At 38.5% G+C, this 23,518-nt stretch overlaps 1 protein-coding gene across 4 annotated transcripts in view; it reads right to left on the reverse strand.

Moving 5' to 3' along the window:
* pde4cb (phosphodiesterase 4C, cAMP-specific b) overlaps window positions 1-23,518 on the reverse strand; it is a 102,299-nt gene that overhangs the window by 24,584 nt on the left and 54,197 nt on the right. The window contains exon 1 of one of the 4 annotated variants that reach the window (XM_089125015.1): window positions 15,899-16,383. The exons of 2 other annotated variants lie outside the window; for them this stretch is intronic. In XM_089125015.1, the coding sequence (XP_088981141.1) occupies window positions 15,899-15,981 (83 nt within the window). In that variant the 5' untranslated portion in view covers window positions 15,982-16,383. Of the gene's footprint in view, window positions 1-7,768; window positions 8,219-15,898; window positions 16,384-23,518 lie in introns of those variants that run through there. One more of the 4 variants, XM_039667377.2, reaches the window with a different exon arrangement.

The following is a 23,518-nucleotide window of genomic DNA, read 5'->3' on the forward strand; positions in this document are numbered from 1 at the left end:
TTCACTCGTGAAAAGTCCTCTTACCGGTTCCCGCTTTGTCGCATGTCACGTTGGCTGCATTGACGGAAATAAGAGGGATGGGGAGAGCGAGGAAGCGGGAGCCGGTAAGAGGACTTTTCACGAGTGAAGGTATTATTGCGCCAAGTTGAAGTGCTCTAAAGCACTTTTTTATGGTATTCCGCCATACAATGTAGTCATCAATTTTAAACGCTTACAAAAACACAACGTTTTATGCTGCACATCAGAAATTGTTGCTGGACGTTAGCTCGATTGATTTATTTTCAGACGTTCATCGAGTTGAGGAAACAGTCATCGGTGAAATGTTTGAACCATACAAAACTTTGGGAGTTGAGTCGGCGCATTTCCAGAGAAAATAAATTAACGCATTGTTTCTTCAGAGGCTCGGATGAAGGAACTAAAAAATACTTTTGTGTTCATTTGTACATCCGAACACTGAGCAACTGCCATGATATCTCTCGAGGAAACACTCAAATCTCAAAGCTATTTATCGGAAAAACTAAAATCGCGACTGCGTGTTCGTACGTCCTTTTCCTAGCTCGTTTTCTCAGGGGCCAGCTAAATTTTCCGGGGCGGGCAAAGCAGAGAAAGGGGAGGTAACCTTTCCCCCATATGACATCATATAAGGGAGATTCAAGATCAGCTCGTCTGAGCTGCAGAGAAGAGAAAAAATAGCCAAAGCTCAGTTTACACCGATTGAAAATTTTAGACGCGAGGGGACCAAATACTGGCTAGGGGAACACATATTAATGTTTAAAAAACTCAGAAAATTAAAATTTCATGTCAGGGGACCTTTAATTAATTAAGACAATCTTTAAATTACCATTTGAAATAAGACTTTTCTATTGTAGATTCAGAAATATTCCATGTGCACACACTAAATACACAGTCACTTCTTTCCAGGTCAATAACAGAGGCCGATCACAGCAGACTGTGTTGCTGTGCACAGCCCTGAAATGATCTGAAATTTGCTCTGAGATAAAAGACAGGGTGCTTGATGTGTTTCAGATAGACCTGTTTCAGATATATATATATATATATATATATATATATGCATTACAGCTTCAAAACAGGCTATGGCTACTGTTATTGAAACCCTAAGCTAATCATTAAAGGATTAGTTCACTTTTGAAAAAACTTTTGCTGATAATTTACTCACCCCCATGTCATCCAAGATGTCCATGTCTTTCTTTCCTCAGTCGAAAAGAAATTTAGGTTTTTGATGAAAACATTCCAGGATTTTTCTCCATATGATGGACTTCAATGGGAACCGGATGGTTCAAGTTCCAAAAGATAGTGTTAATAACAGTTTCAGATGCAGCTTCAAATGTCTTTAAACGATATCAGACGATGAATAAGGGTCTTATCATGCGAAACGATCGGTTATTTCAAAGCTTATTCCAAAAATGTAACTTTTCTAAGGACAAATGCTAGCCTTGCTCTATTCTGTGAGGCGCGTTTGCAACGTCACGTAATACGTAATTACGTTCAAAAGGTCACGGGCGACGTAGCCGAAAGTACAGAGTCAGTGTTTACAAGTGGAACGCATAGGTTGAACGTGCAAACTAGCTCAAACACCGTTTACAAAAAAAGGAATTAAAAGGAAAAACAACGATGTCGGACGATTTTGATTCTGTACTTCCGGCTACGTCGCCCGTGACCTTTTGAACGTAATTACGTATTACGTGACGTTGCAAACGCGCCTCAGAGAATATAGCAAGGCTAGCATTTGTCCTTAGAAAAGTTACATTTTTGGAATAAGCTTTGAAATAACCGATCGTTTCGCATGATGAGACCCTTATTCGTCGTCTGGTGTCGTTTAAAGACATTTGAAGCTGCATCTGAAACTGTTATTAACACTATCTTTTGGACCTTGAACCATCCGGTTCCCATTGAAGTCCATTATATGGAGAAAAATCCTGGAATTTCTTTTCGACTGAGGAAAGAAAGACATGGACATCTTGGATGACATGGGGGTGAGTAAATTATCAGCAAAAGTTTTTTTAAAAGTGAACTAATCCTTTAAGCTTCTCTCTTGTTATTTCCAGTTTTCAGGGTAAAGCAGTAAACAGTGACATTGTGGCCCTTCAAACCTGGCCCTGGAACATCATAAATCATATATATCAACGTACTAAATGATTATAAAATTAACACTTTCCTCGCCAGTGTTTTTTAAAAGAAGTTCTCAACCAAACAGTATATAACATTTGAGATAAAGTGCCCCTGTTATGCTTTTTCAGGTATTAAGTTTCATGAGTGTTTGTGAATCTAAAAAGTCTGCAAAGTTTCAAAGATAATAGGAGTTATAGTCTCCCTAAAGAAAGAACCAATTCTGGTTTGGAACAAATTTGCCTAACGGCAGCCGTTTTCATGAACGTCTACTTTCCCTCAAACACTGTAGCTGTAGCTGAGGTCTGGAAGAGTTTGGCTCATGTTGAGAAAACAAATTAATTTTGCATGCATTTCCAAAAGACGAGGACTCGGGCTTGAATTGAAGTGGTAAACCTGACCCCATCATTACTGTTCAATTACTGATAAGCACTGTGCTGAGGAAGCCTGCGGATCAGAAATTCAGATATGGTAATGGACGTGTTTTTTTCTGACACACTCTGTTAGCGGTAGACCAGTCACAACAATGTGCCATCTGACCAATCAGAGAAGAGTAGGCTCTCAGAAAGGACAGGTTTAGAGAGAATGCATCCTTTTTCATACCGTTTTAGACACTGTGAGAAAAGAGGTGATGCTGCAATGTATATGATGAGTGTTTTTTTGACCTTGGATGCATTTTCTTTATACGTGTTATGATCTGATTTTGGAGTGAAATATGACCTGGACTTGTTTTTGTGAAATTCACTCCATCACTGTCATGAGAGAACTCTCACTGGGACTACTAATGACAAAAACAAACTTCCTGAATGAACATCAGTGAAAGTTCATTTCTGTAATGTTTTCAGCATGTGTGGTTCAAAAATATACCGTTTATACCCATTTGAGTCACAAAAATCGCTACACGGAAACTGACACCTACAACCAAGTGTCCAAAAACAATCTCAAAGCAATTCTGACCTAAATTTGCAGCTAATTCATATAAAATGCGTATGATCTCATTTGTATTTTAAAGTACAATCTGTTTATGCCCCACTGATGTTTAGGGTTAATGATGGACCTTACTTTTTCTTGTAAAATAGTAGTTATGTTTTCGAATTATTCAGTGTTGGATGTTTCTTACGGTTATTTTCAGCAGACTTTTTTATTGTTCTGTATCCATTTCTGAATTAAATGCATAAAGTTGTTTTTATTTAATTACAATTTACAGGTTTCCATGAAGCACAACTAAAAAATTTCACTGGACTCGTTGTCTAAAGAAAGTTATCACAGTAGCCTCCATATCTTTGAAATATGTTTTTTTTTATTATTATTATTTATAAAACTTAACTTCGAGCTAGAAACAGCACTGTAAACATAACTTTTACTATACGTCATGATGGTATTGGCAGCAAGTATAAGAAAAAAGAGATTGGTCACATAACAAATTGCCACTTTTCAGCATATTGGAAATGAACAACATTAAGCGTAGTGTTAGTTCTGGCTGGTTATGTTAGTCAAGCTCGCATCAGCTGACTCTCAACTGAACCACCACATCTACCCACATCAACATATTTTGTTGATCCTGGATCAACATTCCTGTCCCAAAATGTAGTACTAACCTAATGTAGTCAACAAATATGTTGATCCAGGAACATGTGGTACTTGGTGAAATCGCATTCACTATAGGTATATGACGTCTATCACTATGCAAGCTCCTTCAGTATCAGCAGCTATCGTGTTTCTCAGGAGCGAATTACCCTCCTCCATCCCCAGCTCCTCCTCTCGTCCAGTCAGTATTTGGCCTTCTGAGAGCCCAATGAATCAGAATAAATTCTCGAATTATGTTGTACTAAAAATCTTGAATGAATGATATCTGCAATACATTCCTGTTGGTTCTGATCTGTGAGCCCGGTCTCGTCCCAAGGCGTCATCTAACTGGCGCTTTTGACAATGCGTCGACATCTGACGTACATGACACCCTTTAGCGTCAATATGAGACGCAGAAATACCGTGGGGCCAAAAAGTATTTAGTCAGCCAAAGGGTACATTTCAACTATGAGAGACAAAATGAGAAAAAAAAACAGGAAATCCCATTATAGGATTTTTAAATAATTTATTTGTAAATTATGGTGGAAAATAAGTATTTGGTCACCCACAAACCAGCAAGATTTCTGTCTCTCACAGACCTGTAACTACTTCTTTAAGAAGCTCTTCTGTCCTCCATTCGTTACCTGTATTATTGTCACCTGTTTGAACCCGTTATCTGTATCCACAAGTTTCCTACGCCCATGAGGCCTTGCGTCAAAAGTGGGCGCGACTTCCGGTTTGAAGTAAACAAAGCGCGACTTGACATGCTTGACACTCGTTCATTCAACAGTTGACAGTCATTCAAGTTATAGCGATCCAAACTAGCTAACGATGTGGGAACACAACCTCAACGAAATTCAAAAGGGTGAAATAACAGTACCTTTACCCTCCGCAGTAGTTGATTGGGAGTATTATAATAACATTATTAATAATCAATACTCATCAAGGCATGGTGACAGACAGTTGTGCGAGCTGACAAACAATTAAAATAAAAAATACACACTTAGTCATTGATGTGCTTTGGAGTTTATTCAAAATTATAAATGAATGTGCTACTGGAATACATTAACTGGCACATTTGGTATTCTGTCAACACAGGCTTTGATCCTGAGTTCGATCCCAAACAGCCAATCACATGCTGATAAAGTTTATAGAATATTAAGAATTTAAACAAATGTACACAGGAAGATTCGTCGTCTTTTGGGAGACGGAAACTACAGTCGTTGGCAGGATCAGAGACGGGCTCTGGCAGGATCACTCTGATTTCGTTTTCAACTTATGTTCAAAACAATCACGTTTAAGCCACTGAATTAGTTTAGTCCGGTTATACATACAACCGCTAACAGCACATGTTGTCCCTGAGCTCCGTAACAACATCTCTCATAAAGATTTGCGTCTTTAAATAGTAAAATAATTCTCAGAAAAACAGCTAGCCTCTTCGCTAACTAACACACAAAATACCATTGGAATGCTACTTCCGCCCCGTCACCGGAAGTTTCACCCACTTTATTTTTACAGGAGCGCCCCTCGGAAACTTGTGGATAAAAGACATCTGTCCACAGCTTCAAACAGTCACACTCCAAATCATGACCAAGACCAAAGAGCTGTCGAAGTACACCAGGAAGAAAATTGTAGACCTGCACCAGGCTGGGAAGAGTGAATCTACAACAGGCAAGCAGCTTGGTGTGAAAAAATCAACTGTGGGAGCAATTGTAAGAAAATGGAAGACATACAAGACCACTGATAATCTCCCTTGATCTGGGACTCCACGCAAGATCTCATCCCGTGGGGTCAAAATGATCATGAGAACGGTGAGCAAAAATCCCAGAACTACACGGAGGGACCTGATGAATGACCTGCAGAGAGCTGGGACCAAAGTACTAACATAAGTAACACACTACACCGAGAGGGACTCAAATCCTGCAGTGCCAGGAGTGTCCCCCTGCTTAAGCCAGTACATGTCCAGGCCCATCTGAAGTTTGCCACAGATCATATCGATGATCCAGAAGAGGATTAGAAGAATATCATGTGGTCAGATGAAACTAGGGTTGTGCCGATAGACGATAGTATCGTGTATCGACGATAGTCTGAGATATAGCTGATGGTAGATGCCTTTGACGATATCAATACGACAATTGCCTCGTTTTACCATAATGTATTAAATTATTATTATTAGGCCTATTATTATTATTATAAAGCTAGTATTGTTATTAAATTAATATTAGGAACTACAGTTAATTTGCCTTGCCTAAATTTACAACGACATCACCACGTAACAATTGCAACAACACCGTCACGCACTAATGAGGACTCCTCTTAGAATGTTTTTAAAACAGACTAAAAAACTACATCCCACATCAAAATTTAATTGCAAGGTTATCCATTCACAAATTATCAAGAGTGCTCGTTTTAACAGACGCATAATTCTTATACAGATTCAAGATGAAGACGGCATCGTTGTTCGTCAGTATTTTGTTTCCGTAACACATTAACAAAACGTTTAATGACACTAACACTAAAAACAATACAATTACTAAAGATTATAATTATTATTAATAATAATATCACTAAAATAGTATTATAGCTACCGTTATCATCGTCGTCTCTGAGAGAACGCGGCGTTAATGCAGATGGCGAAAGCAGTCCATTTTTACTTTCACTTTCAGGGAATGAGCGCGTTTACATGCGGCGACGTTCTTATAAACGGGTTAACTTACGGGAAATAACCTGATCCTATTAATAAACTCCACCTTTGCAAGCAAAATAGAAAAAAAAGATTCTCGTATATAAAACGAAGTAGGCTAATAAAACAAGCAAATTAATGAGTAAATAATCAAGTTAATAATCAAATAAGTAAGCCCCGCCTCCTCACGATAGTATTGTGTATCGCCGATCTCACAGGATGATGATAGGACGATATGAAAATGGAGCATATCGCCCAACACTAGATGAAACCAAAATAGAACTTTTTGGTAAAAACTCAACTCGTCGTGTACAGACCACTCTCATCATTCTAAGTAGGAGAACTTGCACAATCAGTGGTTGACTAAATACTTTTTGGCCCTACTGTATATGGGCCAGAAGGCGCCTCCTAGTGGTCTAACACTAACCCTACCCCAGACCTAAACCTACCCATAACGGAAGCATGTTAAATTGACACTAAAGGGTCAACACATTCTCATCCCAAAAAGTCATATAACTGACGTCTTGGGACGTATTTTGACCATACGTCAATATCCGCCTTTTTAGGGCCCCCTTAAACATACAACTGACGCTTTACCTTTAACGTCAGTTAGGTGACGGGTTAGGTTTAGGTCTGGGGTAGAGTTAGGATCCCATAACCTCATCTACCGACGTTTAAGGGGGCCCTAAAAAGGCGAATATTGACGTATGGTCAAAAGACGTCCCAAAACGTCAGTTATATGACTTTTTGGGATGAGACTGCGTTGAAAGGGTGCCATGTGCGTCGCATTGTCAAACTGACGCCCAAGGATGAGAATGTGTTGGTTCTGTTTATCCTAAGGGGGTTATCGTGCTCTTCCTGCTCTCATCCATGCTAGTCTGCATGGATACACATTACACAGGGAGTTCTTGCCCAGAACAAAACCATACCGCCAAACTGTATGCTAATGGTCAATCGTATTTGACGATAGAGGTGCCAATTGAAATGCCAATATAAATAAACTGTTCTAAATCAGACATTTCCACTTAACCTGTCTCACCTTCAAAAACAATAAATGGTTTCAAACTGGTTTCCCAAACACATGCCACTCCTTCAACCCCTGCCCCTATCTTCTATTGGTCAAGCAAACAAGTAGCCCCACCTCAAACATATGCTATTGGTTGAACCATAAGTTGACAAGATGGACTGCTCAAACAAATATTTGATAGCACCACAGAGCCTCAGTGTCTCCCTTTTTGTGGAAATCAAACTGGCTTACAGTTAAAGTCCTGTTAAACTGGAGGGAAAGTATTGTAACATCGGGAAAACAACTTTTTAGAGGAGCCAAAGCTATTTTGCATGCATAACTGATTCTAGACACAACAGAAGCAAAAGAATATGAAATTCAATTACCGCCTGCGTTTCTGCACAATGTCAATTGGACAGTTGACAGCGCACGGAGAGCCACAAACACTGATGTTTCGGACTTTGAAAGTGCGGTCAGTGGGTGGAAGAAAGACACAGCCATTTGGCAAACTCATATTTCCCTCCGTGTCTCGCGCTGGTTCTTTTCGCTGTTTCCCTCCAGAAATCAGCTCTTCCTTTTATGTAGTCTGAAACACATGCTTCCCACCGCTGAGTTACTGTCGTAGAAGAGTGATGAACACATGGAGCCACGCTGACATGACAGAGTTCACCCAGACATCTTGTATTAGCCTAGTTGTCATCCTTCAGTTTAAAGTCACTTTAACTCCTTGTAATCCTCATAAAGAATATTTTTATAGTCTTGATAATACACAAACAAGCAAACTTCCAGAGTCACCAAGCACCAAAGTAAACTCTCTCTCTCTCCCTGCAGGTCAGACAGCTGAACTCTGATATACATGAGTTTACACCAGCATGCTGGCCTCATATGGCGGTGTGTGTGTGTGCATTTGTGTTTATGTGTGTTTGTGGGACTGGCAGCTGAACAGTGAGTCACAGCCTATGGAGAGGGCGGAACCACCAGATGACTGTCTCAACATTAACCCTTTACTGGAGACTCCCCATAAAGCGAGCAATAACGAAAGTGCATTTATAGTATGACCCTCTCATTCTTTAAAAATGTCACTACATTCAAACATCAAACCAAGTGCCATGTTTTAAACAAAACATTACTTGTGATAAAGAAGTACACTTTAGCATACTTTTAAAAATGAAAATATGCGATATAGTTATAGATAAAATTTATATTAAATGCAATTAGCTGTACTTTAGAGTCCTTTTTGAGCCACTTAAGTAGGACTTAAAGGATTAGTTCACTTCACAATGAAAATTTCCTGATAATTTATTTTTATTTTTACTCTATGCTCTACACTGTGTAGCGTTATAAACTAATCTGTGGTTGGAGCTAAAACTGGGTACATTCGATTATCATGAAAACACATCCAGAGAAAGGTCGACTCGGTATCCATGTGTTACTCCTAGGTTCATTCTACGATGGAATTGTCCTTTAATTAGGGGTTTATTAGGCAAAAGTTATAGTTAATAGTTAGTTAACTGGACCCCAAACTAAAGTGTGATCATTTTGTTCCGAACTCGAATCGAACCGTGACCCCAAAACCGAGATACATACTGAACCGTGACTTTTGAGTACCGTTACACCCCTACTTTTACACTTTACACATTTAACACTATTTGCACTCAGTGCACATGCTAATATATATATATATATATATATATATATTTGCCATTAATAAAGTATAATAAGCGAAATGAAGTGAAATTAAGCGTTTGTGTGAGAAAAAATATCCATATTTAAAACTTTATCAACTAAAATAACTAACTTCCGGCAGATGGACGTACGCATTGATTTACGGCGAAAGAGTAACCCTTGACGTAGCGCATGACGCATTGATGAACGCGGAGGCGCAGAGGATAGAGCAAAACAAAACACCAGTCACACCATGAAGTCTAAGACAATAATTTTTAAATATGGATATTTTTCACAAAATATCTTACACAAACGCATCGCTTCGCTTCAGAAGGCCTTTATTAAACCCCAGAACCGTGTGGATTAATGGCAATTCACAGCCATTATAAAGCTTGGAAGAGCCGGGACATTTTTTAATATAACTAATGTATTCGTCTGAAAGAGGAATTATCATGGGGTATTGCTTTTATTTTTGGGTGAACTATCCCTTTAAGGCCAGTTCATACCAAGGACAATAATTATGATGATAATGATAAGTACAAAGTTTTAATAATCATGCTAATTTTATGAGAATAGGGTTCATACTAAAACTATGACAACAACACAGATCCTGTTTCCATCCTGTTTTAAAGAGCTCGAGCATTTAAAGCAGCAGATGACAGTACGTGTTCATAATAAACAGAACGTTATCATGCATATTTGTGGATGATAATATATAGTTGTCAGGATGGTTATCTTTATTGCTCTTGTTGTGAATATACACAATGATTACTTATACACACAATTTATTGCTTTTTTAAATTAAAACTATTTGACAATTTATTGCCATGATAAAATACCAAGTAAGTGGTGTCTGTCAGGAGTTAGTAAGCAGCAATAAAGCATAAAGCACACAAGACAGGACTCAGGAGGAGCAAACTTCATCCATCCTGTTTAGCCACTGATTCAACTCAAATCTCACACATAATAAGGAGGTTCATTACACTTCTGGTCACAACAAATTCCATTTATTTATATATATATATAAAAAGCTCACCTCTCCTCCCCTGATTTCAGATATTCAAGTCCAGAGCACAATCGGTTATTCTTCTGAGGTTATTTTTCTCAAATTAAACAAAACTCTCTTTTGAGGAAGCTAAAATAAACCTCTGGCGATACTACTGATCCTATTCAGTAGGCTATCTCTCTCTCTCTCTCTCTCTCTCTCTCTCTCTCTCTCTCTCTCTCTCCCTCTCTCTCTCACACACAGACCTGCAAAAGGTTATCTTTCAACATGCAATACATTCTCAAAACAAATCATCAAGTCCTGGCAGTTCACACAAAACAAAAATTCACCTTTCAGCCAGATGGGGGCAGCCACAAACTGAAAACTGCTAGTGAAGTAACTTCCACCAGTTCACCAAAGAAACCTAACCTACACACAGAGCATAATCAGGAAAGATATATTCACTGTTTTGTTAGCAACAGCACAAAAAGGTTTGTGACAATGAAAAGAACAACAAGAGGAGTCTTTTGAATATCATTCATAAAATATACCTACTTCAACACCAATACCACAGTAATAAGTGTCCTGAGAAGTTACACCTCTTTCTGTGACAATAGCCTAGTTTGAGCTAACCGTTAGCATTCCCATTCATCTCGATGGCAACTGCTCAGCTGACACACTTGATTTAAAGTTTGCCATCTTTGCTGATGGTCGATCATTTCTAGATACTATTTTGTTACTTTTCTTTTCTTGACCCCAAGGATAGAGTAGTCCCAGATAGCAAACTGACATTGAATCAACGTGGAAATATGACATCGAAACAACGTTGATCTGACATTGTTTTGCTCATCGAATTAACGTTGAACCAACGTCAGACGCGTCATTCTTTCAAAACTAACGGAAAATCAACTTAAAATCAACGCGTTGTTTCAACGTTATGAAAGCAAACCAATTTTCGATTTCATTTAGCTTTGAAGAATGCCGCGTCTGACGTTGGTTCAACGTTAATTCGATGAGCAAAATCAACGTTGTTTCAATGTCACGAGAGACGTCGTTTCCACGTTGATTCAATGTCAGTTTGCTGTCTGGGGAAGCCCTCTTTTTTTTTCCAACTTAGGCAAATGACTAAATTTCTACCAAGAAATAAGCATTACAGTCTCTAAATATTTGTTTGGTTATCTCTAAAGCAAGCTTACCTGAATTTGTTAGTTCCTTATATATACACCAATATGACCTAAAATCGTCAAAGCTGCAGTCTGGCGTTTTTCCTCTTTGTCGCCATCACTGTTCGAAATCTGCAATTGCAGCCAATCGCAGAATTATCATCTTTACGTGAGTTGTAGTTCAACACCCTCAACACGGCTTATTCATACTTCATACTTATTGGTCCAAAAAACTACCCACAAAACCTCTTACAATAAAACTTTAATTTAGAAGGATGCCCTGTTACTTTATCCACTACAGTAAAAGACCTGTCTGTCGAACATTATATTTCATGTTACAAGAACCCCAGACAGCAAACTGACATTGAATTAACGTGGAAACGACGTCTCTCATGACATTGAAACAACGTTGATTTTGCTCATCGAATTAACGTTGAACCAACGTCAGACGCGCCATTCTTCAAAGCGAAATGAAAATCGAAAATTGGTTTGCTTTCATAACGTTGAAACAACGCATTGATTTCAAGTTGATTTTCCGTTAGTTTTGAAAGAATGACGCGTCTGACGTTGGTTCAACGTTAATTCGATGAGCAAAACAATGTACGATCAACGTTGTTTCGATGTCATATTTCCACGTTGATTCAATGTCAGTTTGCTATCTGGGACAGCCTTTTTCCACCTTAGAAACATTGCTAAGCTACGTAGCATGCTATCTGTTTATGATGCAGAAATGTTAGTTCATGCATTCATGACCTCGATACTAGATTACTGTAATGCTTTATTAGCTGGTTGTCCCGTATCCTCAAGCTACAGTTAGTGCAAAATGCAGCTGCTAGAGTTCTACGTCAAGAAAATATGATCATATAACACCAATTTTATCATCTCTACACTGGTTACCTATTAAGTACCGTATTCAAGTACTACTATTGACCTATAAATCCCTAAATGGTTTAGCTCCAGTGTATTTAATGGACCTATTGCCCTACAGACAGTCCATCAAGTTCTTTAAGATCACTAAATTTGAGGCTTCTAGGATATCTGTCAACTAAAGAGGGAGGGCGTTCTCGCATTTAGCTCCTAAACTCTGGAATAGCCTTCCTGATATTGTTCGAGGCTCAGACTCGCTGTTTAAAGATTAAAGACACATCTCTTTATCCAAGCATACACATAATGCTTACTTTTTATTCCTCTGTTAAATCAGATCGGATGCATTAACATTATGAACAGCAGCTATGCTAATTATTTCTCATTTGCTTTTCTGCTGTTATCTCAGGACGCGGCGTTCGTCAGCTCCAGTTTGTATCCAGCCTCTCATGGAGACTTCCCATGCCCCAACACTTGTAATGAGACGCCTAAACGCCTGTGAAGAGACGACTCGACGCCTGTGAAGAGACGACTCAATGCCGGGGATATGTTATGCCCTAAATTAATACATGATTAACTAAATGTATTTTTCCATGTACATTTCTGAAAAGGACTTTTGCTTTGAAACAATATTGTGAAAAGCGCTATACAAATAAATTTGTATTGAATTGAATGTGTACAGATGTGACGTAATGACTCAATATGCAACATGGCATCATGACATACACGCCACGTTAAAGTCAAGTGTTATCTTTACACATTTTGAGCTATCCACGCGTATGTCTACACCGTTAAATGTCCGAGTGATTCCGCGTGTCTGTACACGCCGTCAAATGTCCGAGCGAAACGAAGCAAAATGTAGATCCACATCTGGGGAGCGAACTTTTTTTCCTAGGATGGTAGGGGAACACTCATAGTGCCATTAACCCCAGTGACGGTTAGGTTTAGGGACGGGGTTAACGTTAAGTCAACGGCGTTCATAAACACGCTGAAAAGCGATTATGCGTGTTGATAGCACGCCAAAAATGGAAATACGAATTGGCGTGTCATACACACGCTACTTCATGAGATCAGTCTGGCCTGAACACACATCGTTTTCAGACCACCAGCATGAGCGCACAAATGGGCGCAAATGCACTTGCTATTTAAAAAATATGACGTAGGACGTGAAAATGATAACTGCGTCAGGCTGAAACTAGCAAAAACTGCTTGCATCGTGCCTGGCGCTGCATTGCAGCAGGCGTATGATAAGGCCATATATGTTGCACAGTGTGGTGCCGTTCTAAAGTTGAGGATTAATTGTGCATGGTTGTCGTGCTTTCACCAACACAATTGAAAAAACCAAACAGAAAACATGTAATGGAGTTGTATGCGAACACAATCCACATAAATCCTGGAGTGACAAAAGTGTGGTCGGATAGAGACAGCACGTGATCAGAAAATGATGACAGCACTTTCAACCACACAAAATATGTTTGTGCTGCTTTGTTTGTATGGTTACAAACTTTGGTTTGGACACAGTTTCACTTATGTCTTTAGGATGTTTGAGAATATGATACGAAAACGTTATTAACGACATGACGTCCTCAAACACAGGCACGTGCATTCTGACGTTTGCACATCTGGAAGAAATTTAAGTTCACATAGTTTAGAATCACTCCACCTAAAAATAGATTAGCGATTTGCTGTACTTTTTTTTTTGCAATAACAGGCCAAAGTCACACAATATCTTAAAGTGTTCAGTGCATTACAAATGTGAGTAGTCAGATGTAAAGGGTGTTAATGTGATGAGTATAGACTGACAAATATTAATGCTGTAAATGTTAATTCCTTTGTTTACATGTTTCCAGCACACGTGGACCACAAAGCACAAATTTGCATTTGTTTTGCATTGCATGCGAGCCATTCCACCGAAAGGGTGATATTTCTGTCCCCGCGCAGGACATTTTATGTATAAAATTGTTTGAAAAATAACTCTAAAATACATTTTATTTTTAAGCAAAGTGTCATGCACATTAAGCTAACTACAAATTTAAAACGTATAATTAAAAACATTAATACAAACGACAGAAGACTAAAAAATAGCATTTTCTGCATGTCTCTAAACTTTACCATGAAATATTATGATTAAAATCTTTCAGAAATCTGATTTTTCTTGCATTTTTGTGTGACTTTATATACAAACTGCTTCAAAATGAAAAAAGAAAAACATTTGCTCTAATATTTTAGATAAAATACACATTTTAGTCATGTCCCCGGGTTTTCACTCTGTTAGATTATTACATTCCCCCACTGAAAAACGTAGAACATTCCACAAGACACAATTTCAACAGTACATTGCATCATCTGAATCTTCTGAAGGCAATGGGGCAACTACAGTATAAGTCACTCCTCTCATTTTCATTTCTGTATATTTGATGAAATTGTAACTATGAATGAAAAGGTCAATCTCAACATACAGTCCTGTTCACCTAAACGTTTTCTTGGATTTAATTTTAAAATATTAACTTTTGGTAAGGCACTAGAAATGGCTCTGTGTCCTCACGCTATTAGCATCAATGCTATGTGGCCATATGCCATATATTTGATAACTTTTTGCCTAAAAACTCAATTCTGTTACTTTCAGTCCTGTTACTATTTGTTCTTTTTCTAAAAAAAATAAAATTAAACCACTATTTTTATCAGTTTTGTTTGGCCCATCATTTATACAATTATTTAATGAATTAATTCTAAAAAAAAAAAAAAAAAGCTTCAGGCTTCAGTCGCCTTTAAAATGAAAAAAATGCCTTTTTTATCAAAATAAACCTTGCTTTAATAGTGATTTTATTGCACAAATATAATTTTTTTTGAATATATATAACCAACAATGTCTTTAAAATAATCACTTTCTTGTGGGGAAAACAAAGGAATTAATTGACATGCTTCTAAACTTGCTTTAGAAAACGTGTCCATATTCTGCTTAAAACTTGAAAAAAAATAAATAAAATAAAGTGCCTAAGATTGACCAATACACATTTCGAATAGTTAAATATGTGTAGTATTAGATTCAATGTTGAAAAAGATCAAAAATAAAGTTTATTTTTGAAGAGTTACAACAAGCAAATGTCACCCATTCGGTGGAATGGCCCATGCACAAACCGTAAAATAAAGACAAATATTTATAGAGATATATGATACTCACATATATGCAAATAATATCAAGTAGGCTAACCAATTTTGGGGAGTAACTAGTGTAGCTAAAAGCAGCTACTAACTAAACTGAAAGTGGCTCAGTAGCTTCAAAATAGCAGAGCCTTTCCAGAAATATTTCAATATAATTCATATTTTTCTCATATTATATTGCATATACAGGATTAAAACCAAGTAGGTAATAATCGAATGCCTCTGTGGTAGTCCCATACATTTTAGTTAATCAGTTCATTCGGATATTATATTATTAAATATATATCCTCATTGATAATGTGCCTAATAATCAATTTATATTATGTATACATGTTAGCTGATTTTTATTTGTAGCTTAACAGTAATTGATCTACTTTAAACTTTGAAACGCTAACATTTTAAACATGTTTCTCCGAAATGACATGAGACATCCAAGGCGGAAAGTCCATACAGCTGTTGAGACTTTCCATCTCCTGTGAAGTGTGCCAAAGTAATAAATCTGAACTGCACTTAATGGAAAAACTCTGAAAACTTTTTTTCAGCCCAGCAGGGGCAAACGACTCTTAGTTATTCCATTCATACTGCAGTTGACCTGCCTGATCTGACATCAGCTATCAAAATAAACTTTGACAAAGCAAATCCTAGGTAACTGACGTACAGTTAACGTCCAAACATACCCAATGCAAGAGTGTCGCCTCCGAGTTGAGCCACAGTTAAAGAGTGAAGTCCTCCTGGGGATTCGAGGATCCCTGTGTGTCATTTCAAAAAGCTTTGGAAACAACTTTAAGTCTTGGTCTTTTACCAGCACTTCGTAAAAAGAAACATCCTTAGAGTTTCAGTCTCTTCAAGCTCAGCCAAATGAGCAGACAGATAAAACCATGTTCAGAAAAATAAAGATCGAAAGAGCCAAAGCAAAAATCGAACACCTTAGTCCAGGACGTCTTGTCTTCATTAAAAGAACCTCATCCTCAAGGTCTGCTGAACAAGAATGTAGATCATCATCCAAAGCTGATAAATATCTTCTGAAACATGCCAAATAAGGCTAATCTACTTTCAAAAACGTGCTTTCATAATTCAATCATTAAACTCTTTATTTAACTTAAAGGACTCCTTAGGGACACACTTTAGAGGTTCAAGGTCCCTCTAAGTTTCCATATGAGTGTTTCTTTGGCTAAAAGTTAGATGGGCGGGAAGAAGCAAGAGAAGAGAAAAGAGAGATAGAGGGGGAGGTGCAGTACACTGAGCCTGGAGGCTGGTGTGCGGTCACACGCTGCAGCATTTCATATACATGTGTATTGTGAATTGTCTGCGATGGGTGACTCTTGTTTGGCCACCAACATCATCAGAGTATAAGACGCGAACACACACACAGCATGAAGTGATAACAACACACTCTTGCAGCGGGTGCTGTTCTGACATGCCTTTGCTAATTGTCTGCATACTTCATTTTCATTGCACACTCATTTCTTCCATTTAGCGAGAGAATGACCTGATCTAAACTTTGGGAACTTCAGACTTGCAAAGCGTCCAATCGGAACTTAAAGGATTAGTTCACTTTTGAAAAAACTTTTGCTGATAATTTACTCACCCCCATGTCATCCAAGATGTCCATGTCTTTCTTTCCTCAGTCGAAAAGAAATTTAGGTTTTTGATGAAAACATTCCAGGATTTTTCTCCATATAATGGATTTCAATGGGAACCGGATGGTTCAAGGTCCGAAAGATAGTGTTAATAACAGTTTCAGATGCAGCTTCAAATGTCTTTAAACGACACCAGACGATGAATAAGGGTCTTATCATGCGAAACGATCGGTTATTTCAAAGCTTATTCCAAAAATGTAACTTTTCTAAGGACAAATGCTAGCCTTGCTCTATTCTGTGAGGCGCGTTTGCAACGTCACGTAATACGTAATTACGTTCAAAAGGTCACGGGCGACGTAGCCAGAACTACAGAGTCAGAGTGTTTACAAGTTGAACGCATAGGTTGAACTTGAAAACTAACTCAAACGCCGTTTACAAAAAAAAGAATTAAAAGGTAAAACAACGATGTCGGACGATTTTGATTCTGTACTTCCGGCTACGTCGCCCGTGACCTTTTGAACGTAATTACGTATTACGTGACGGTGCAAACGCGCCTCACAATATATTACAAGGCTAGCATTTGTCCTTAGAAAAGTTACATTTTTGGAATAAGTTTTCAAATAACCGATCGTTTCGCATGATAAGACCCTTATTCATCGTCTGATATCGTTTAAAGACATTTGAAGCTGCATCTGCATCATGTCTTTTGGACCCTGAACCATCCGGTTCCCATTGAAGTCCATTATATGGAGAAAAATCCTGGAATGTTTTCATCAAAAACCTAAATTTCTTTTCGACTGAGGAAAGAAAGACATGGACATCTTGGATGACATGGGGGTGAGTAAATTATCAGCAAAAGTTTTTTCAAAAGTGAACTAATCCTTTAAGTGTGGTAGCTCCGAACAGGACTTCGTTCATTTTATACAATGTTTGTCCGGTGCCATATCCGATCAGAAGTCAATTCAAAACTTTGTCCGATCACAAATGTGTTCGATCAAAACTACAGTCCAGAACCGCATTCCCATAGTAGTCAGATCTGTCAGTACTGTCTCTATTTGGAACTTTTTTGGCATTGAGTCCAACTGTAGTATGCTGTAGTCCAATCAGAATCTATTTTGACACTGTGTTCGACTTTAGTTTAGTGTTCAAGTGACCATCAGAACTTCAATCACTACTTGAGTTTGGTTCAATATCCTGTCCAATCATTTCCATATATGTCTGATCTGGCAATCAGTTTTATTGTCGCCACAGTTATGTGTCATCAAGTATGCAGTGATTCCTGTAGGAACATGACTCCGCTGCCTGGATTAGTGCCATGTAAGAGGCAGGCCTAAATCTGCCCACTTTTCTGATCTGTAATTTTTAGATTTCCTCTTTCTCATAGAGTCTGGAATGGAGTACAGACTATTTTGAAGGGTTTGCAATAAAGTATTAAAAAGCTAAATGATAACAGCATTTATTTTATCATATGATGAACCATCTATTCATCCATCCATGCATCCATCCATTCATTTTTCAAGCGGTTTTGTTTGTCACAGGAACGCTGGAGCCAATAGCGTCTCGGGCTGTAGGCGGGGGAAACAGCTTCGAAACAGTCATTCAAATTAGTTCAGTTTTAAGAAATGAACACATTCCTACTAACGACAGTTAAGCATAAACAAAAAAACAAAAAAAATGCAAAGTAGAATAATGGACAATCGGAATTCGGCACTCTGTTTCGGCAGATTGGGGCAATGGGACTGTTTACATGAAAGTCAGAGTCACCAATGTTTGCTCAAAGCTCACTCCTTCCAACAGTTGTTGTACTGTGTCTGATGGCTGACTGTTTCCATACATGTAATGCTTGATGCAATTAATCTTTTTTTTTTTAGATGATGTCTCAAATATGGATCCCAGTAAAAGAGGATAAAAACAAAGAATGAAACAGAACAAACAAACCCTAGAAGAAAGAGATAGTTATGTTGTCTTTCAAAAAAAGTCTCAGAGAAACGCCCTGGCCAGGAGTAATAGGGTGCAAGACACAGCACCGGAGGCAGAAAAGATCTAAACCTGAAACCAACAAAAGCCTCCTTTCAGAGCCTACATGTGGCTGCTCTCTTCAAAACTGTTATGCCAGTTCTGGCATATTTTATCATCTAAACCCTGGTTAACCTGAAGTAAATGTCCAACTCTTTAGTCTGGAGCACTCCGCGTGATCTCCTGAGGTGGATGATGCATATCAAGATAAACAATAATGTGACCATCAGCATAAAAAAAACATTGTACCTGTAACAGAGACTATCAGAGTCTATGCAGAGGAAAGGCCAGGTGCGCTGATAAAACCAAACACTGCCAGTGCACAGAGGAAAGTGTCCTCTCCGGTTTGATTTAGAAGGTGTTATTATTAAAGGACAACTCCGGCGCAAAATGAACCTTTGGTCTAATTACACATTGTTACCTTGTCAACCGTTCTCTGAGATTTGTTTTCATGATTATCGAATGTAAAGAGATTTATCTCTAAAAACTATTTAGCTTATAACGCTAGTATATGGGGCATAGAGTAATGAAAATAAAAATGGCTAGTTAATACCACTAACATTGTTAGTAACAAGGCTCAAAATAGCCCCACACTAACACGGTTGCATAATCAGGGTCCCTACATGCAAATCGAAACATTGAGAACGTTGTAAGTGTACCAGACCGTTTAATAAGAAGATATTTTTGAAAGACAGTCCACTTCGCGAAAACAGGCAGGAGCCATCTTCGTGGTTCGACTGCTCGAGACTGTTTTCCAAAGATGGCTCCTGCCTGTATTCACGAAGTGGACTGTCTTTATAAAATATCTTCTTATTAAACGGTCTGTACACTTACAACGTTCTCAATGCTTCGTTTTGCATGTAGGGACCCTGATTATGCTACAAGTGTTAGTGTTGGGCTATTTTGAGCCTTGTGAGTGGTATTAACTACCGATTTTTATTTTCATTACTCTATGCTCCTTATATTAGCGTAATAAGCTAAACAGTTTTTAGAGATAAAACTCTTTACATTCGATTATCATGAAAACAAAGAACGGTTGACTATGTACCAATGTGTAATTAGACCAAAGGTTCATTTCGCACCGGAGTTGTTGAGTCCACTGAATAAGACATTTTTGGGATACAGAAACTCTGGAATATTATCAATTATGAGAGTTTTTTCTTTTTTTATCAGCTGATTTTGAACATTTAATTGTACATGCTCACATCAAACACTCACTTAAAGAATAATTCCGGTATTTAACACCTTGAGTCTATTTTGTAGTTTGTTATGAATGAAATAGAGTGGTGGACTTAGAAATTTTGACAATGGATCCTGTCTCGACTTTCTAACTATTTTAGAATTGCCTGTGACAGCTTTAGACTGGCTGTCTATGGGCATGCACAAAAACCTTAAAACAACCCTTAACGTTCATTTTCAAAACTGTGCAACTCACCGAGTGGTTGGTGGTGTTCGTTGATGATTAAAAACAAATATATCGGCGCAATGTATGCTTTCAATCCGTGTTGTTTGCTATTATGGAACTATTTTTTCAGATACCTCACAACCGCGTATAAACTTCGGCTCGATATTTGAGTCTGAAGCGTTAGCACACTCCCGACCACTTGATGGCGACAACCAGGACGCGGTCCGGAACACGGTGTCTAGCGCACCGTAAAAAAAGTCCGGGAGCAAAGTTGCTCTGCTCACGCTAGCCTTCTGAGAGATGGAGAACCGAGTGAAAAGACTATAACCAAATGTAAACAGACCCCTTTCCTTTTCCGGTAGCTAGCACAGTAACTTAAACGAGCACCAAGTCCTCCAGCAGACATCAATACGATTTTAAAAAATGACAAATAAAACACGACAGAAACAGTATTTCGCTACGCTACTTGTTTCAGAACATCAACGAACACCACCAACCACTCGGTGAGTTGCACAGTTTTGAAAATGAACGTTAAGGATTGTTTTAAGGACATGTTTGTGCATGCCCATAGACAGCCAGTCTAAAGCTCTCACAGGCGATTCTAAAAAAGTCAAATAGTCGAGACAGGACCCATTGTCAAAATTTGTCAAAGTCCAAGTCCACTTCAAAGTCCACCACTCTATTTCATTCAAAACAAACTACAAAATAGACTCAAGATGTTAAATATCGGAATTATCCTTTTAAGTTAATTTTGAACATCAATAATTTATTAACACTGTTAAACAATCTTTAGCAAATCACGCATTAAAAACAATTCCAATACTTAGACAAATTAGTAAAAACCACTCTATATGGTAAGATCCTTGTCCAATCTCTTGGCCTCTGATGTTAGTGGGGCCTGGTTTGAGACAAGCGAAGGAACTAGGGGAGCACATTTTTTCTAGAACAGAACAGTCTTTTCTTTGGTAAAAAACACAAAAAAAACTGCAGATAGGGGACCGATTGGGAAAGTGTAAGGTGAATGATAGTGTCGATCTTGAGTGCAAAACTTCCACATACTTTAACTCAAGCATAAAGTAGATGAATTATAACAATTTACCCTCTTCCATACACTCAGGAAAGAACATAAACATTGCAATTTTCCATCTCCCCTGCTCAGTCTTTACATTTTCACACATTCACAATGCTCTGACAGATTCCCCACACCAGATCATTCAGTGCATAGCTATGTAGTTCTGTAAACCTATATTCTTATTTTTAGTTTTAACCTTAACTTCATTTAATCATTTGACATGTAGCCTTTACATCATGTGACACTGGTGGGAGTCTTTGTCAATAGTGCCTCAGTTATGACTGTAACCTCGGTTCCTTAAAGAGTAAATGAGGCACTGCTCGTAAGTTTTAAGACACTATGGGAGAGCATTATAGGCGGGTGACGTAAGGACGAGGAAGGTATAAAACATCCCTGAGCCAAACAATGTCAGCTTCTGACAGAAGCAAGTCAGTTACATGTGCGCCGGAAATATGGCGAGGTGACGCAGCGGCTCGTTCCGTTTCAGGGAACCGAGGGTAACCTTTCAAGGGACTTTGCAGCATTGCATCGTAAGTTTTATGACACTATGGGAACATTAATACCCACTATGCCATGCTGACCTGTGCCTATCTAGAGTGAATCCTTTGTAAGGGCACATCTAAGGGAAACACATTCTTATCACAAGGAGTCATCTAACTGACACTTTTGACCATGTAAGACTGGAACTCAGTCCCACCCTCTGAAGACAAATGGCATTGCTTGCAGATTAACATTTGACACCCTACCCCCTTTCTCTGAGCATCTAATCTACATCCTCTCTCTCTCTCTCTCTCTCTCTCTCTCTCTCTCTCTCTCTCTCTCTCTCTCTCTCAGTCAGTAACACTGAAAACTCTCTCAAGAATATGGTTTTAATTAGCCTGGATGCCAGCCCGAACTAGCCTGGCTGCGCCCTCCTACGCACTTCCGCTCAATTTCATTTTACTTCTGTACTACGTCTGGGATCGCTCCATATCCTTAGGTTTACAGAAATCAATTTTTTGTAGGACCAATCAGCGAATAGAGGGAGTAGCTGAGAAAGATGACGTTGATGTAAGCGCGTCAGTTTGAGTTCAGTAATGGCAGCGGAGAAAGACGTGAGAAAAGCTATTCGGTCCGTTGTTGGAAAAGAAACTGCCGAATATACAGAATTTAAAGCCGGATTGTTATCGTCTCACCTCTTGTTGCACAACTGTGGACCAAGTGAAGGAGGCAGAAAGTTTGGAAGTTTGTGCTGGGCAGCCGATGACCGTGATATTTTAGCCTGGACGGTTTAGCCTGGTGTTCGCGGTGTTCGGAAGCCCCGAGTCCTGGCTTCTAAACTATTGTTGAAGATCCGCTCAGGAGTCATGACAGTCGCTCATATTCCCAACTGTAAATTTACTGATTCTTGTGCTGAATAGAACATTTTGAGCCCCTTTGTGCACTCGTGCAGGAGGTTGGTGTGTCAGTTTTACATTTTGTAAACATACAAATTGGTTGTGATTTAAAAAAAAATAATTGTCATAAATAAAAATGAGAAAAACCATACTTTGAAGATATTTGATTTTCAGTTTTAGATGGCAATGGTTGATTTGTTTTACTAAAAAAAACTAAATGCCACATAAAAATGTACAAACACATACTTTGAAGACCATAATTAAGGTAATTAAGAAACAATAAGGCGTAATATGAAAAAATGTTGTTTATTACACATCTGCAGATAGAGACAGACTGATCATTCACTGTAGCTGACACAGCATTTGCGGCAGATCAGAAAACGACCACAGCGGCGTATTTGTAATGATTAGACACAGCTTCCGCCAATGAATGAATATATCACTGTCCTTCGTGTCAAATATACATTTCGAATTAATAATTGTTCCTAGATTAACAAAACCCGCGGCGCTCGTTGACCGAAATCCTATTGTAAACATAATCCATAATCCTCTGATCATTCTGACTTTTTTTTTCCAGCCATTTCGGCGCGTGACATACGTCACTCACAACACCCCTTTAGCGATTGGCTATGGCAGATCGTGAGTGACTTTGGGCAGATCCAATAGATTTGAACATTAATAGTGAACCCGCCTACAAGGAAGTAAACGTTTCTCAATGGAGCGGTTCCAGACTCTATGTGGAAATGAAATGAACTAGAGTCTGGTTGAACCAGGCTAAGCCCAAACTCCGTCCACAACATTTTTTGGTCGGGAAGTTCGGTCTGGACTCGATCCATCGAGGAGTAATT

Source organism: Pimephales promelas, chromosome 21 (genome assembly GCF_988280905.1).
Source record: "Pimephales promelas chromosome 21, fPimPro1.hap1.1, whole genome shotgun sequence".
Classification (NCBI taxonomy): Eukaryota; Metazoa; Chordata; class Actinopteri; order Cypriniformes; family Leuciscidae; genus Pimephales; species Pimephales promelas.